Raw genomic sequence first — 18,771 nt, forward strand, 5'->3', positions numbered from 1 at the left:
AGATGAAAATTAAAACTAGGTTGTAGTTCTGACTATACATCTCTACAAATCTACTAAATTTCACTGATTTGTACCCTAAAACTAGTTGAGTTTTATTAATATACAAATTATATCTCAAAACTATTTGTTTCAAAACTTCCAGGAAAGGAGAGTTCAGTATGTAAAAGTCTGAAAGCCTTATGGCTTCTCCAATTCTGGATGCCTCATTGCTGGATACAGGGCTAGCTACTACAGAGGCTGAAGCAGGAGGATCGCTTGAGTCCAGGAGTTCAAAGCCAGTCGGTAACATAGCAGGATTCTATCTTGGCAATAAAAATAAAAAGGCTTCATGACAGCAAGTTGTAAGGGACAGTCAGAAGGGAAACCATGAACACAGGTGACAGCACACAAAATGCATTACAGCACCCACCAAAATGTAAACTTGAGGCAAAGACTCTGCATTCCAAATTATAAATGATGGTAACAACTCAAATATATGATTAATTTCCAAATAAACATCATTTTAAAGATGGATAGAGAAAACAACCACAACAAGATGAGGCCTTGGAAATAAATCTTCCAGAGGAATTTGCATGTTCTCTGCTTGGTCCAGCTGGGTCATCTAATCATTAGTTAAATGACTATTGAATTATTCCCTTGTTCTACCGGAAATGTTTTCATGTTGTAGCAAAAAAATCCTAATTGCGGAGTTATAAATCAGATGAGCAATCTACTTCTAATCACAGTGTAATGCCAATTCCAACCAAGCTGAAGCAACAGCATGATCCAATAGCTTGACTTCAGCACTGTCACAGTATAACTCTCCCTAAGTCTTTTCTCAGGGGTCTTATTTTCCACAACTGTATTTAAGTCACTCCATCCCTTATGAGCCCTTTTTTTGGAGACAGGGTCTCACTATATAGTTCAGGCTGACCTTGAACTCATTATGTAGCTCAGGCTGGTCTTGAACTTGCAGCAATCCTCCTGTGTTTTGAACATTCATTCTCTTTCTGTTGACCACAACAAATTAAATATCATTCTCTTTCTGTTGACCACAGCAAATTAAATATCAGCCTATGAAACACTAATAGTTCATTTGTTTCACAAGGCTCATGTTTCAACAACACTTACACACATTAAGCCCCTGGCTAATAGATCTCACCTGTCCAAAGCAATGGCAGGGAAGCTGAGGATCGTCACAGAGCAGAAGACTTTGTGCAAAAATTTGACAACTTTGCAGAAGAGCATGGTGTAGATCCACCAGCAGCAGTGAGGACTGGTGCTGAGGACGATGTCGAAGGGCACACAGACCAAGCTGGCAAAAATCCCCGAGCAGGCCAGGTTTTTAATGAACCTGTTGGTGACAGATTTGAACACAGTTGTGCGGCAAGTTGACCATAACACCATGAAGTTTCCTGGCCAGACATGCAAAGAAATGAAACAAAATTAAAAATTTAAAGAAAAAGGAAAAAGGGAAAGAAAAAAATACAGGTTGAAATCTTTTAAAAATATATTTGAGAGTTGACTTCAACATACTGTGTTTCAATTAACATGAAAAAGTCTAGAAGAAATTGCAGAGGGAGTTATACAATTTAATTTTAGGTAAAATAGTATTATTACATGATGGTTCAGTATCACGGATGTAGAAACAATTGACCAGGTATTATTTAAGCTTAGGCAGTCTGCTCTTATCAAGTTTGGTAATGAATTCTGTGCTGCCAAACTGCAACAGAAATGCAATGTAAATCACACATATAATTTTAAATTTTCTAGTAACTATATTTTTATAAAGTCAAAAGAAGCAAGTGAATTTTTTAACCTTGTCAAGTCCTAAGTAAATTTCAACATGTGATCATTACTTAAAATCCTCAATATTTTCCATTTTCTTTTATACTAAATCTTCAAAATCCAGTGCATAATTTTTGTTTCGACACTAACAGCACATCTCAGTTTCAACTAGGTACATTTCCAGTGCTCAGTGGCCACAGGCAGCTAGTGGCTACCGTACTGCACAGCAATAGGCTTTTCAGCACCAGTAACAGTCAATCATTTCTCTGTGCACATTCTCCCCTGTGCCTTCCACAAGCCTAAGATCTCCCGGTTTTCTGTCTACCCTCCCCTCACCATTAGACCCTGGGAACTGTCTTCTTTTTCTAGGCTCTTCTCAGTCCTCTCTCTACAGGCTTTTCCTAGGTTACATTACCCATTCAGACGGCTTTCCACCAAAAAGTCATGTCCTAAAGGAGGCCCCTTCTCTCAACTCCAGACTCCTTTTTCCAACCAAACTTCTGATTCCCTACCCCCTCCCCATCAATTATGCTCGCATGGTCCCTAAAGGCCATGATCTGGTGCCTCCCCGGCTCATCTCATGCCCGTCTTCCCCTGGCTTGCAGGTACACCAGTCACTTTTGCCTTTTTTTCTGCTCTTGAAACATATCAAGGGTTATCCAACCTCGGTGCCTTTTAACAAGTTTTTTTATACTGCCTAGCCTGTTCTTCACACGTCTAGCTCACTTTAATCCAGGTCTTTGTTTAAATGCTGCTTCCTCTAAAATATCTTCTTGAGCATTTTTTTATTTTAAATACTCACTGCTCCTCCCTCCATTACACTCACTGTAGTATCTTATGGTGTTGTCCTTGGAAATTTTTATCATAAACTCTAAACTTGTTTCCTTGCTGTCTCTCCATTCATGAGGACTAAAATATGTTAATCTTATTCACTGTTACAATTTCACACTCAGCTCAGTATCTAGCACAGAGTAGGTATCCAGTAAGTATTTATTGAACTAATTAATCGATACAAACGGTGATCAGAAGTCCCTGAAGTAAGACAAGCCCTTTTGTAATACATGTATCAGTTACTCAGTACATCACAGGCTACACTCTGCACCAGAATGACAGACAGAATCACAGCTACTAAGTATGGCACCAGGAACACGCAGCTGTTAAAGTACCCAGCACAGTTGGCCCTAGTTTTCAAGTTTTGGAAATGCAACTTCTAGACACACACACACACACACACACACACACACACACACACACACCCTGCCCCAGGTCTCTCAGGACTCAGTCCCCAGGTATGCAAGCAGCCTGCTTTTCCTGGTGAGAGTGTAGTCTACTGGCTGCTCCCTCCCGTACATGCCCTGAGACAATGCCTTCTGATGAATGCAGCTGACAGCGGAGCCAGGGTCTGAAGAGGAGTGGGGGTGCCAAGCAGGGCACAGCAGGGCTCAGGGCTGCAGAGGAGGTCATCATCAGGAACTACCTCGACCCCTCAATATCCATCGCTGCCCCTTATCTCCCAGGCAAAGAATGAAAACCAGCCACTGAACCTAGGTGTGCAGGCCAGTGCTTCCAGGAAAAGCTCTACCAAACTTTATATTAGCATAACGACTTGGCGAGACGAACTTGCAGCACATATACATACACACATTGATTCATAATTGTTCAGGGTAAGAGTTGTTTACCACCTGTCACCGGCGTAATAAACAGAACAATAATACTGTTATGTGAAGCTCCACTGATTTGAGATGTTTTAATGGCTCTTCTCCATTGAAGTACAGATGAGGGTGTGATTAAAGCATCTTTCATCACTTTAAACTTTACAGAGAGGGTTTAAAATCTGGCAACTCTCTATTAATGCAATAGCCCACTTGAAGAAATCTGCCAAGAGAGAGTGTGTACGCCAGAGTTTTCACAGTCTGGGGTATCTCCAGGTGGCAGAGACGCTAAATAAATGAGCTGTTTCCTTCATAGAAGTCAAAACCCTTAGGGTTTTCTCTTCTCTTCTCTCCTCATAGTTAATCTTTACACTTTGGCAGGTTATACTGAGTAAAACTTCTTGAATAACAAAACAAGCAGGAAAATTCACGGCAAAGGGCACGCTATGGGCCAGGGGTCTCTCTCATCTTTTGAAATCTAACTGAAACTCATCTGCAGCGTTACTCTCACATTCTACTTTCCCATCCACCTTCCTCCCTCCATTTTATGCCAGGCATGCTTTTTTCGTGTGTTTTCTAAGACGTGCTTTAGCTGTGTATATAACAACAATTTGAGCTCAAAGTATTCTGGCTGTGGGAAAGAGGACCTCATATACTGGCAATGTATCTTAGGAATTGTACTGGCAATATAATGAACACTGTATTAGTATGTCCACATTTGTGAATGAGGAAACTTGTTCTGTTTTTTATTTATTTCTTTTTAAGACAGGCAGGCTGCCACATGCAGTGCTGCTTTTGGAGTCTTGGAAGCTGGACTACCCTACAGTCTCCTACAAATGGCCCTTGAGGGCTTCTTAGGAGGACTTAGCAGGGGAGTTCAGCTCCTTCCATCCCTTTGGTGGAAGACTGGTCCTCCTCTGCTAGGGCAAATCACCCTCTCCCACTGAGCACACAGCTTCAGAAGAACATACAAGAAGAGAACAGCGAGGGAGGAGGAACTCTCCTAGTCTACCAGATCAGCCAAGTTAACCTCACTGATCAATGAGGTGACAGAGGCAAGGCCAGATCACCCTCACATCCAGGAAACTTGTTTTCAATGAATTATTATGGAAAAATATAAAATCTGAAAGTGCTATAATTACTTTTTTAAGGGAAGTGTTGAGGATTGAACCCAGACGCTCTGCACTGAGCTACATCTCTGGCCCACCTTCCTAACTTTTTTTTAAGTTTCGAGACAGAGTCTTGTTAACCTGCCCAAACTAAGCTTTAACTTGTAATCCTCCTGCCTCAGCCTCTGAGAATGCATGGATTTTAGGTGTGTGCCATCATACCCAGCTTATAATTACATTTTACCTCTAAAACTCTAAGCAATATCTGGGAACTACCCTCTTCTGCTATTAAGAATCTAATGTTAAAGAAGCCCTTCCATCTTTTAAACCACTGTTCTCTCTCATTCAAAACTAACTCATTTAGCTCTAACCTGAACTGGATTAAAATACGTCGAGAGGAGTGTCCGCATCTGATTCTCGTAGGCCACAACTGATCCTTATTGGCTGCAGTTTTAAACAATGTACACACTCAATTAACAACAAACCACAGATCGCACTTGACTGTTAATGAGGAACACAACAGTCATTTTTTTCCAATTAAATTTTGCCTGTGTCAAATTCAGCCTGTCGTTATCCTTTTAAATTGATTTATAAGCTTTGCATCTTTAAGAGCAAAAATTCTGATGTATTAAAAAGACTAATAACCAAAATGAAAAAGATACTCCAAAAGAGCCATGGGAAATGAAAACCCTCCTACGAAAAGAGATACAACACCCTTTAAAAAGTACTAGCTTTCCCAGAGACTTAACGGAGGAAAACTATCCACAGCCTTGCCTCCACAGAAAGATAACACATCACCAAGAACATTCTAAAAATTGCAACTTGAAGAAAGGCGGGTGCAAATTGGAGGTGAAATTTAATTCTGAGAAAAAGTCTAGCAAGATGGACTTCTGCGACAGAGGCCTGAGTGAATGGACAAAGTCAGAGGACTTCAAAGGAACTTGGCACACACAGGGGGCATCACAAGACACAAGAGGAGCATACAAGCAGGTTAGAAAATACTAACCCATAAGAGAAGAAGGAAGGAACAGAGTTGGGGTAGAATGGATTTTTAAATGTCTTTTTTGCTTCGGTTTGTAGTTATTTTAAAAAAAAAAAAGAAGAAGAAGAAGAAGAAAGCAACCAGAAGCAGAGTCTCCTGAGTTATAAGAATTACGTGAGGGGATGGTAGAAAATACTTTCAATTAATCTTCCAAATAAGAGCAGGAATGACCTTTCACCTATGTGTTTATGTTTAATGTGGCTTTCTTATAGACAGCATGTTATTGGCTCCTACTCTCAACTGATCTGACAGTATCTTAGCATTTACATTTAATGTAATTTTTGATATGGTTGGATTCACACCTACCGTCTTTTTTCCTATTTGTCTTGTCTGTTCTTTGTTCCTTTTTTCCTCTTCATCTTCCTGACTGATATTTGAGTATTTTATATAACTCCATTTTATCTCCACTACTGCCTTATTACTTATACTTTGCTTTCAATTTTTTGTAGCTGCCCTACGTTTGCTATATACATCTTTAATGACAGTACTTTCAAATACTATTATACTGCTTTATGTGTAGTGTAAGACTCTCACAACAGCATATTCCTAATTCTTGTCTCCTAACGTTCATATCTTTGTTGTCATATATTTTGCTTTTTTTTTTTTGCAGTGGGAAGGATGGAGCCCAGAGCCTCCAATGTACTAGCAAGTGTTCTTACCACACAGCTACATCCCCCGCCTCACATTTTAGTTTTACATAAACAGTACACCCAAAATTCATTGCTACAATTTCTGCCTTCAGAAATTGAAATTTTAGCGCTTAATTAAATTTCAGAAAAATTCTCTTAACATTCCTTGTAGTGTTGGTCTGCTAGTAATTAATTCTGTCAGTTTTTGTTTGCTTGAAATGTCTTTTTTCTTCATTTTGAAAGAGATTTTGCTGAGCATAATATTCTGAATTGAGAGAGGTTTTGTTTTGTTTTGCTTTGGTTTTTTTCCCTTTGCATTTGAAAGATGTCACAATGTCATCTTTGTTATTAAGTTTCTGATGATAAATTGCAGTTTCTGATGATAAATTTGCTGGAATTCCTAGCTTTGTTTTTCTGTGTGTTATGAGTCTTTTTTCTCTTTAACTACCTTCAAGATTTTCTTTTTATTTTTGGTTTTCAGCAGTTTGAATACGATGTGTGTGTGTGTTTATATGTGTGTCACGTGCACACTCTCAGGCACGTACGTTACGCGATCATTTTGAATTACTTGTACAGTTTGACATCTTTTAATATTTTTGGAAAATTCCTGACCAACAAATACCCTTCTTCCCCATTTTCTCTTTTTTCTCCTCTGGTTTCTGATTACATACAGTATGTATGATATGCAGAATAATGTCCCCCACCAAAAAAGAGGTCAGTGTTCTAATCCCTGGAAGCTGTGAATATGTTAGGTTATATGACAAATAAACCAAAATGTTTAATTAAGGATTTCATCTAATTTTAAAGATAGGGAAATTATTCTGGATTATCATAGTTATTTTATATTCTCCAAAAATTTCAGTATCTTGGTTATAGCTGAGACGGGGTCTGTCGCAGATTTGTTTTTTCACAGTGGGACATTTTTTTCCATTCTTTGTTTTTGTGGTGGGGGGATGGTCACACCCAAAGCCTCACATATGCTAGGCCACTGGTGGCAAACTCTGCCACACGGGCCTCAGCGGGCTATTTGTATCATTGAAAACGCTAGGAGGTTCACCATTACTGTGCTAGGCTAAGCGACATTTCCCCACCCTCATCCCAGCTCTAAAGATACCATCATTAGGACAGGGCTGGGAATATAGCTCAGTGGCACAGTGCCTGCCTGGCAAGTGCAAGGTCCTCAATTCGATTCTCAGTACAAAAAAAAAAAATCATTAGGATAGTAGAAACTAGCAAATAATATTTACAAAACAGCTGGGTCCCTGCACCCCTCCCTCACACACACACAGTGCAGTGGTACTAATTACGTTAGAATCCAGACACTAGATCTCAGGCCACAAGTATGAGCCCTCATTACAGCAGTTGTAGAAAATACTACACACAGGACTTCACGTAGGCAAGAAATAAAAGAGGACATCAGTGATAGTATTTTAAAGTAGGAAAACAGGTGAAGAAGGTAAAAGAAAAAAGGAGGACAGGCACTGAGAAATCTAATGCCACAGCAACACCACTATCACTACACTCTGCCACCAGCTTAAGCCAGTTCATCCCTTGAGATCACCAGGAAGCTTGCAGATGGCAGCCCCTCCACAATCCAAGAGTCTTGCTCTCCAGGGTGCAGCTGTGGTTGTCGTGTAACATGACTGTGCTCCAAGTACTTGGCATCTAGAACATCAGGGGACCACTTTGTTTCAGGTGTGTGTGTGTGTGTGTGTGTGTGTGTTTCCCAAGTGAAATATCTTAATTTTTCATGATTATTAAGGTAACACATAATTTTTAAAATTCAGACTATGTATAAAAGTATGAAAAATAAATTAAGAATTAGTTGCCCGATGATAAATGACTTAAATTTTAAGTACTTATCCTTATAAACTTCTTTTTATACAGACTATACAGACTTTTGTTTATGCCAGTGTGACCGAACTATACATACTGCTTTGTAGCTAAATCTTTTCACCATATCAACTTTCTGTGGTAATAAAAATAGATCTATATCATCACTTTAAGAGCTACATAAAAGCAACAGTGTTTTATGATTGTGCCCTCATTAATTTTATTTGTTGATACTGGTGAGTTTGCTTCAGCTATATCCAATATCCCATTCTTATAAGACGCTGCACTGAGAACTGAACTGAATGTGTACTAAGGAGAAATTCCTAGCAGCAGAATTTCTGGGTCAAATGGCTGCACAATTTTTAAATACATCTTGCAAAATGACTCTCCACAAATGACCAGTGAGAAAGGTAGTTTCCCCACATGTTCACTAAATATTCTTTGGTCTCACAAAATTCTTTGCAACTTTGCATGCTTCTTCCATTCTAGGATTTATATCTTTGTGTCTGAAAAATTTCCATTCACTTGCCTCTTTAATTCTATCCTACTCTTTTTTCCACTTCTGGATCTCTTATCAGACATAGAAGGTGTTATCTAAAAATATAGTAATATTTAAATTTTTAAAAATAATTATGGATAATAGGAATAAGGGGCTAGATAGTCCTTGGTAGTGAAGAGGATCATGAGATGAAGGGGGATGGAGGGAAGAAAGGGAGGAAGGATGTAAAAAAGGAATTGGGATGTGTTCTGGACGTGAACCAATTCCACACAGGAATGTAAACATACACTGTAAACATGTACGAATGAACTAAAATAATAAAATTAATAAAATAAGTCAGAATGTACCAAATGTGGTGAATAAGATAGATGAGAACACCACATAATGTTTTTTGGTTTTTGGAGACAGGGTCTTTCTATGTAGTTCAGGCTGGCCTTGAACTCACTACATAGCCCAAGATGGTCTCAAACTCAAGGTGATCCTCCAGCCTCTGCCTCCTGAGTGCTGGGGTTACAGGGACGCACCACCACACCTGGTAACCATAATATTTTTAGGAGCCTGACTTTTCATCAGATGACACTTAATAGCAGCATTCACTGTACTTTTCATACTAACTCATAAAGACACTCAAGAAAGAGGATTTCTAGAACTGCTTCAAAAAAGTGACAGACTATGGGATAAGTGTGTCCTGAATGAGGAGGAGTATCTTGAGGGGGATTAATGGCAATGGGTCTTTCATTGTAATAATATTTTTTAAAAATTTAAGGTCACTTCTTGGCCTCTTGGCTAAGATCAAGAGTAAAAAATTTAAGATACTCCCTGTATTTTTCTATTACCACATATATATTAATACCTCATTCTATTTGTCATATCTCTTAACCACTCATTCATATTTTCCATCAATTTATCTTCTTCTGCAAACTGAGAGGTACTTCTCAGATCTCACTTCCATTTTACCAATTCTCAATTTACCTGGAAAGTACTCAAGCCATACTTTTAAAAAAACATTGCATTCGTGTCTACTACAAAGAGCCTATTCTTTATTCCTTGTGTCCAACTATTTTACTACAGCCTCCATTCTCTCATAATCTAATAATTTTCAAGTGCTTCTAGTTTCTTTCACATTATTCTACTGTATCTAGTCTAGAAGTGTTAATTTTACTATGCATTGGGTCTGCTGGATCTCCCTTATGGTTTTCCTCAAATGGTTGTTTAATGTTCAACCATGAGCTCGTAGTCTATGGAGGTTGTTTTTCTGTGGTAGGCTATAGGCTCTGCTTGTGGAAAGACTCCAAGTGACTAGCCAAGCACACATTAACATTTTATTGGACTTCTGTGCACAAGTAAAAAAACAACATGTTTGAAAGATTATTCTGAGATGTTGGAGGGAAATTCTTATTTATCCTAGGGAAAGGCAGAAGAGCACAGAACCTGAAGTCCTACTTTTGTGCTCAAGTCCCAGCTCTACCATTTATCAGCTGTGTGATCATAGGTAAGTTAACTTCTCTGTCTCTCAGTTATATCATCTGTAAAGTGGACATAACTACAAAGCCTATGTCCTAAAGGTATTAGGAGAATTTAAACATGAATGCAAGTATATACGTGCAGCACTTAGAACATTTTCTTAGGAATAGCCTGTACTGGATAAGCATTATATATTACTGTTACTATTAGTGATGTGAAGGTTGAGTGGGGACAAAAAGGAAAGATCTGACAAAGAAAAGAGAGAAGTAGGGGCTGGGGATTTAGCTCAGCGGCAAAAGCGCCTGCCTGGCAAGCGCAAGGTCGTGAGTTCGGTTCCTGGTACCGGAGGAAAAAAAAAAAAAAAAAGAAAAGAGAGAAGTAGGGCCAGAGAGAAACAAAAGATGTTCAGCACAAGGACTTGGGATGCAAGCAGGAATAAGAGACACCTTTGGACATACTGACACCTATGCCAAACAGAAAACTTGGGTCTGCAAAGGAAGAATCATCCAAGCTTGCATTATGGGGTCCCTCAGATGCTGCTCTGGCAGAATCACTGCACACTCTCTCCCAGTGTCCCCGCAGGTGCCTGGCAAAATAACACTTGGACAATCTCCTCACACCGGTGGGGCTCACAACTTACCTTCCTCTTCCCGTCATCTGGACTCAGTGACATCACTAAAGCCTTTTCCTCCCCAGCAGAGTGGGCAGGAGACACCACAAAGTCTGCTCATTCACATGCCCAGCCTTGAGTTTAAAGCATATGCGAGAGGTCTCAGAAGATGGATGTCACCTCTGTATATGGAGCCCTACTCCCCAAGCCCCTCAGGTTACTATGAAACCTTCAAAGTGCACCACACGCATCTCACAGCAGCACAAAAACATGATTCATCTTAATGTAGAGCACCAGAGAAATTTAAAAATTACAAAGGATCAAGAAAACTGGAAAAAATCAATGATCTTCACACTATTTCATTAAGAAAAAGTAAAAATCTCAATGGATAGCCTGACAGTGCATTAAATTCAATTAAGTGAATAGCTTGAAACCACCAAGAAAGTATTTATGTCATGAAAAATTTTTAATGCCATATGGCCAAGAATATGTTACAAACAGTGAAACAATGATTGTAATTGTACTTAACTATTTGTTTTTTAAAAAAACTTTTTAACATATTCATTATTACCCATATCTTCCCAAAGGTAGCCACTAAGCCCCCCTGTTCATTTAGGCTTACAAGATATGCAATTAAGAATTTTAATTGAAATGGAAAGAAGGAAAAAACATTCCATTAGAAAGTAAAAGCATCCGTAAAGACAGCGTTCCATTTTATTTAGGTATGATTCAGATGTGGTTTCATGGTGATACTGATTTTTTTTAAAGAATTAGTTCCTCATTTATTTATAAATAAATAAATAAACAATAAATAAATACTGCCAGAGGACCAAAAAGTGTGAGATTCATGAGTTAAGTCTATTTTAAAGATGAGTAAAGTTACTTGATTGATTTTACCAAAAGCATTCAATGAATCCCTATTGCCACTAAGAAAATAAACTTTTTCAACATCACGTAATACCCTTTAAGATACAGCCCCTGGCACCCTATACCTATTACGAAAAGTAGCAGCATCTTGATAGATGAGACTGACCCTGAAAATCTGCTTAGTCCTCTGCACCGCTATGACAGAATACTACAGACTAGATAACTCCTGGATAAAGAACAGGAATTTCTCAGTCCAAGAGCAAGGCAGTGGCTCAGCTATCTGGGGAAATCTGCTCTCTGCTCAAGCTGGTGCCTTTGCTGCATCCTGTGGAAGAAATGAGTGTGATGTCCTCACATGGTGGAAAGTGTTTTCCACTTCACCAGGAAGCCAACTACTGCCTAAGCCTCCTTTAGAAAACCTTAATCCTACGGACAGGGGAGAAGCCAGATCATTTCATGGCCTTATCATCTCTTACAGGCCCCACTTCTTACTATCATCACACCAGCCACTCACTTTTAACACTTGAATTTTGGAGGGGACGCATTTAAACTGTAGCAAAATCTAAGTCAAATCATGTTTTTCATTGAACCCTTAAATCTGCTCCTTAAGCAAAACCCTCAAAGGGAGCTCTGTTTGATACAAATGACACACAAGACAAAAGAAGGAGTGAAGAAAAGACAAGATAGGAATAAAGAAATCTTCAGTGTACACAGACAAATGGGTTTTTTTTTGAAGGCACTATTTATTCACTTGAGTGGACTGGGATGGCACACAGAAGAAGGTGCACCAACAAACAGCTGGGGTGCAAAGCTCACACTTCCAAAAGAACACTTAACTAATTCTTACAAGGATTTTGTTATATTCTGATTTTTAAAAATCTTTCTCTCTTTAATCTATGCAGTTAAATTTCCTAGCTACCCAGACAGCCTATTACTGACTAGGTGATAAGTGGGTTTTCTGCTATTCTTATCAGAATTATGGCCATCCACAAGAATATAAGGGAAAACCAACTTGTAGCTAAAGGGCTATGCTTGTTCGGTTTTGATATCATTTTCTCTTCATCCTTTTCAAAAAATCTAGACCTTTTTCTCACTAATGAAGTGTCAATTAGCTATAACTTATGATTGAACTACCTAATATCTACTCAACTCTGTTTAAGCTGATTGCTAGCTAGTATCATGAGAAAATTATGCTATTTTAGCTATAATTTGATTCCAAAGCTTTTTCTTAAATGATACAGGAAGTTCAAATTAAGTAGGAATTGAATTAACTAGAGAAAGCTATGTAGTTCATTAAAATTCATAGTGAATTTAAAATAATTGCTATAAATGAAAAAGCTCCTTATGAAATATATATCTCTAATCTAACCTTGGATAGTTTCTCCTTAGAATACTCTTTCCTAATGAATAATTCAGGCAAAATATTAACGGGTGGCTGGGGATATAGCTCACTGGCACAAGCGCCTGCCTGGCAAGCACAAGATCCCAAGTTCAATTCCTGGTACCAAAAAAAAAAAAATATTAACAAGATTCATTTTTATAATACATAAAGAATATATAGATTTCTAACAAAAGCCTTTGTCAGGTCAGCTCCTGTGAAGCCATACAAGGAATTTTAGGTCAGTTCCAATATGTGCACAGAGCAGTTTTAGCAACAATGGTATCCACAAGGTAGGACAAACAGGATAACTCAATCAAGACAAAAAGATCTCAGTGACCACAACACAGCCTGGTTCATCCCTGGTGCTCTCTGGTGGAAGTCACAAAGCCCCTCAAATTAGTTCTTTATGCCCCTCACACACAGCCAGATACACACAGATACATAATGCAGTAAGAAATACACAGAGTCTGAAGTTGATAATTCTTCCCTTTGTTTCCTCAACAGTTTGAATTTTTTCTATATAAACCAACTAGAAAGTTTTCATGGATTCGCAAGATATATTGTTCTCCATGCTCTCATACTAAGTCTGCTAACATCCCGAAAGGTATTCTATTCCCTAAAAAGCTCTGGCTAGAATCTTGGAATCACCAGCCCCATCCAACTGTGACAGCATTGACAATCTTTAACAACCACAGGTACCATTTCCTATTGTTTGGTGCTATAGTTTGGAGACAGTTTGTCCCCACCAGAAATCACACTGAGCTGGTCCCTAATGTGACCAAACTGAGAGGTACTTGAAGAGGTGATCAGGTCAGCAAGAGGGATTAATGCTTTTCTCCTGGAACCCAGTCCTTGCTGTCTTGAGACTGGCTTAGTTACTATAAGAGCGTGGCAAAGTGAACCCAGCCTGAGCCCTTTCTCTCACATGTGTGCTCCTCTCCCAGGGTACCTCTTCTCCTTCAGCTTCCTGCCATGAACTGAAGCCCCACAAGATTCTCACCAGACGCCAGACAGACGCCAGTGCCCTACCCTTGGGCCTCCAGCCTCTAGAGCGACAGAAAACAGACTAAGTCATTAGGTGTGTGCAGAAAGCTTCCAGAAGAAAGGAGGAAACAAGTGGTCTGACTTCCTCTGGCTTCCCTAGGATCAGCATCCAAACAAGCCACACTTGACTGAATGGAGATGAACTAGCTCACCATCCTCAACATTGACCACACAGGGCAGGTCACCTGGAAGTCCCGGCTAGAGGAGGGGGCTTATTTCTCACCTAACGTATGGTAAGATTGTGATGCCTGAAAGCAATCTTATTTGAAACTTCTGCCAGCCTTCCTTAACATCAAACACAGTTTTATAACTATGAATTGTTTCATAAAGACTGAAATAAATGCATAAATTAAAACTTAAATATGACTTTATCAGAATCATCAGAGTTTGTTCTGTGTATTCAGTTTTGTAGGTACAACTATTGACAACTGCCTTCGATCAGCAAGCTGAATGTATACGGCCTCTCTATCAGCAATAAATGGTGTCAGAGCAGTTTGGGAGAGAGGAATTCAACACTGATAATTCACACCATACTATAATTAGTGTTGTGAATGTACATGGAATACTCACACATTTCCTTATACTCCCTCTGTTCTAGTAATTATAATTATGCAGTCTGAAAAAGAAAGTTATATTGGAACTACTCCCAAGGACCTCAGGGGTAAGATAATTAGAGAACTAAGAAAGAAAAATGAACCCAAACCTGCTTTATTCCAGTGGAACCCAGCAAGGCTGATGGGAGCAAGAAGAATAAGATTTTAATAAATAAATAATAATAATAATAATAAACTATAGCCTCTCACTCCTTATGCTCTGCCTGGATCTGAAATGACATTGATTAAAATTTGAAAATGCAATCCCTTCTCATATAGCTGAGTTTAGGAGGGAGGTAGGAGGCACAGGAAAGATTGAGGAGGGTGAGGAGCAGAAATGACATTGCAAATCTAAGATTTCACACTGTCCCGTGATGGGAGGTTTTAGTTCCCTACAGCAAATCTCCTATGTGTCCTTCATCACTTTCTCCTGCTCCCACCAAGAAGAAGGGCAGCAAGAGAGGCGGGCTTGTAGAATGAGGATCTGGGAGAGCCAGAGCAGCAGATGGAGGAAGAGCTAGAGGTGGCCAGGTCCAGGACAGGGCTAGAGTCCAGATGGCCAAAGCAGGGAAGGCTCTAGAAGGAAGTGATAAATTTAAAGGTCAAAGCAAGGGAAAGAGTAGAACATAAGAAGCACTGAAATAATGAGTTACAGCACAGAACCCATGAGGGCCCACCAACAAAATAAAGAGAATGGAATAAATGATCAAACCGAATATTAAGAGCCAAGAATTCTTTGTAAGGAGAGAGGGAGCAAAGTAAGTAAAAGAACAGATTGGCACATTAATTACACACAAGAAGGTCAACAACTAAGACACTTAGATTTACACTCAGAAGGTGGGCATGGTTCATCCTGAGGCATAAAGTAAACCAACAAGAAGAATCTAAGGGCCTTGCTGATGTGACGTGATTTGGAAAGTACCTGTCCATAATGAAGTGCAGGTAGTGGGCAGAAACGATACCTTTCAAAAGCAAATCCTAACTTTCCTTTCTCTTTTCCTCTTCTATCCTGCTTGAAGCACTAATAGGATGAAGAGACAGGAAGACAGCAAAAAATCAAGAGCAAAACAATAGAATTATTTCAGTTCTATTTATCTCCCTATTTTCTATATACACCTCACATGACTATTTAAGACAACTGTGACTTTATGTGCTTGAGCCTTCATTATTCACATTGTTAAAAACTGGACAACAGGCTTCCTTGCTTTGTATCGTTTTTCTTAAAATCTAGGATTCATAATAACTGTGCCCACAGTGACACATATAAAAAGAGAAGAATTTGTGAAGCATTTTTAGCATTTCAAGAAAAATCAGCTTCCAATTCCTGTATTTTTACTCTAATATTCCTTGATTTGAATAACAGTAAGTTACTTACCATGTAATTTTCCTGATAGTTTAAAATAAAACCAGCACAAAATACTATTAGCCTGTTTAAAGCACTGAGATCAATGAGGAGATGCAACCTCTTACTTTCCCATAATAAAGCAAGAAGCAGGAAGAAATTTTTTCTACCCTGTGAGATATTGATTTTCTACCTTATGGGTGTGTAAAATATTGGATTCCAAAATGCAATCAATATCACTGATTTAATGTGGATGAAGTAAATCAGACAAAATATAAAACCTCTCCTTTCATTAAGCTATAGTCTCCATTAGCCTGCCCTTGACATATTCCTTTTTTTCAAAATTTTTTTTTAGTTTAAAGAGAAAAAAATGCAGAATTTCAAAATAAGATAATAGAAGATAAAATAAGATAATAGAAGATTAATGGTTAATATAGTCCTTGCGGTCATATTCCAGTTCTCTGTTTTGTGAATTCTGCTCCCGCTGTTCACGTGGCACCGGCAACACCGATGGCTCCATGGAGCCCTAGAGGATGGACAGCACAGTCTGACATCCTGCCATGTGGCCAGAGGTTGCCTTGCCATGGCCTGCTGGCCTTGCCACCACTTCCCACTGGATGTGATGTAAGAGTCTCAAGAGGCTGGGCTTCTTCCAGCACTGCACCATCCTGAGAAGCAAAATGAGTTACACTCTGTAGCCAGATTTCTGAATGGAAATGAGACATTGAATTCTCTATGGACTTTTTGGTTTGTGGGGGAGTTTTGGTTATGCTTCTTGGTTTTATTTCAGCCAAACATGTCCACTTTTGATTTTTTTTAAGGATAAATGATTGATATATGTGTTCACCTTTTAAATATAAATGTTTAAAAGTAGACATTTATGTGTTTCCACAGCTGACGTCTGATTAAGACCTCATTCTCTCCCTGTTTTCCACCCTTCTCTTTTCCCCCCTTTCATACTCTTCTACTGGTTCTCTTCTACTGGTTCAAAAAAAATGGTTAATATATTGTGTATTGTTATCTTCAGAGTAGTTGCTCAGACTACAAAATATAGGAATGCATAATTGATCAAACAATATAAGCACAAACCATTTTTTTCAATGAACTGAAAGAAGTCAGCAATATAACTATCTTATTTATCTTTTGTATATATACACTTTTTTTTCTTTTCCCTTCCTTCTTTTCTCCTATCACCCGTCCCAGTTGTTCTTTCTTTTCAAGCAGTTTCTTTCCCTTTCACAATATCTACTGTAGACTTTGGGTCTTATTTACTTTTTCAGTTTCTTATACTAAGGAGACAATACGATGTTTACACATGAGAGTTTGATTTATTTCACTTATGAGTCTTATAAAGGTTTAAAATTTCAAATACCATGGCTGAAGATAGATCATTGGCTATTACCCAACATGTTCTGTTATTATTTCAAGTAAGCAAATAAAAGTGAGTATATATGCAATGAACAATTTTTAAAGCTTTTTAATTGCTTACAAGTTTTCTAATTATTATTTTTCCAATAAAGAACTGCCTGAAATTCTTTCACAAGAATAAGAAGGTGATAGATTTTACACATTCATGTGGATGGAAAAACCTGGAAAAATCACCTACACTTACTTTCCTTGTTTCCAGATAAAGTTAGGTAAGTCTTGAAGTGAGAAAAGGTGTTTTTGCATCTATGGACATACCACCCTAAACACGCCCAATTTCGTCTAAGCAGCACACCCAAACTGGAAAAGGTGTTTTTGCTAACTGTTAAGACTTCTAAGAAAAACAATATCCAAAGGCCCTATAGATGGTAATCTGCCTCCACGATGGTCAATGATCCCTACCTCTAGGTCTTCATGCCTCCATGTGGGCTCCTCCCACAATGAACAAGGCCACCCAGTGTAAACGGGACATGGCAGAAATAATAGTGAGATTTCTAAGGCTAAGTCACTGCCATTTCTGATTTAATCTTTTGAATTACTTGCTGTGGGGAAAGCCAACTGATATGTCTCAAAACCCAAACTCTCCTACAAACAGACCCATGAAAGTGAGGAATGGAGGCCTCCTGCCAGCAGCAAGCTGACTTGGAAGTGGATCCTGCAGCCCATTTCAAGCCTTGATGTAACTGCATCTTGGGCCAATATCTTGACTGCAACTTTATGAGAAACTCAGAGCCAGAAATAGTCAAGCTGTTCCCAAATTCCTAATCAACAGAAACCATGAGAAATAATCAAGGTCTGCTGTTTTAAGCTACTATGTGGTCAAGTAAAACCTTGAACACCATGGTAGTTAGTTTTTCTTCATGGTGACTTGAGAAAAACTAATGTAAAGGACAAGAGTTTATTTTCACTCATTGTTTCAAGAGGTTTCAGTCCATAGTAAGCCAGCTCCATTGTTCTTTGCTCTGTGGCAAGGCAGAAAATTCACTGTGGGAGAGTGTGGCAGAGGAAAGCTGCTCATATACGGCAGCCAGCAAGCACACAGGGAAAGAGCAGAGAAAGAAGGGGGCCAGTGATCAGATATAGATCCCAATGTCACACACCAATGATCCACTCCACTTCTTATTTCCATCATCTCCCACTAATGCCATAAAATTGATCTAATAAGATGGGAAATTCAGAAAAAATGGATAGATTCTTAGATACATATGAATTAGCAAAGCTGAATCAAGAAGATATAAAAATTCTAAACAATGCAGTATCAGTCAGTGAAATTGAAGAAGTAATTGAAAAAAAAAACTACCAACAGAGAAAAGCTCAGGTCCTGATGGATTCATGGCCAAATTCTACAAGAGATTTAGAGAATATCTAATATCATTACTCCTGAAACTCCTTAATAAAATTGAAAGGGAAGCAATATTCCCAGACTCATTCCTGGAAGCAAGCATTACCCTGATACCAAAACCAGAGAAACACCCAACTGAAAAAGAGAACTACAGATCAATCTCTTTAATGAA

At 38.7% G+C, this 18,771-nt stretch overlaps 1 protein-coding gene across 1 annotated transcript in view; it reads right to left on the reverse strand.

Annotated features, from left to right (window-relative positions):
* Gpr176 (G protein-coupled receptor 176) overlaps positions 1–18,771 on the reverse strand; it is a 143,289-nt gene that overhangs the window by 5,719 nt on the left and 118,799 nt on the right. Inside the window, exon 2 of the mRNA XM_005381210.2 lies at positions 1,142–1,394. Within this exon, the coding sequence (XP_005381267.1) occupies positions 1,142–1,394 (253 nt within the window). The remainder of the gene's footprint in view (positions 1–1,141; positions 1,395–18,771) is intronic.

This window comes from Chinchilla lanigera, unplaced genomic scaffold (genome assembly GCF_000276665.1).
Source record: "Chinchilla lanigera isolate Chin_1 unplaced genomic scaffold, ChiLan1.0 scaffold00015, whole genome shotgun sequence".
Taxonomy (NCBI): Eukaryota; Metazoa; Chordata; class Mammalia; order Rodentia; family Chinchillidae; genus Chinchilla; species Chinchilla lanigera.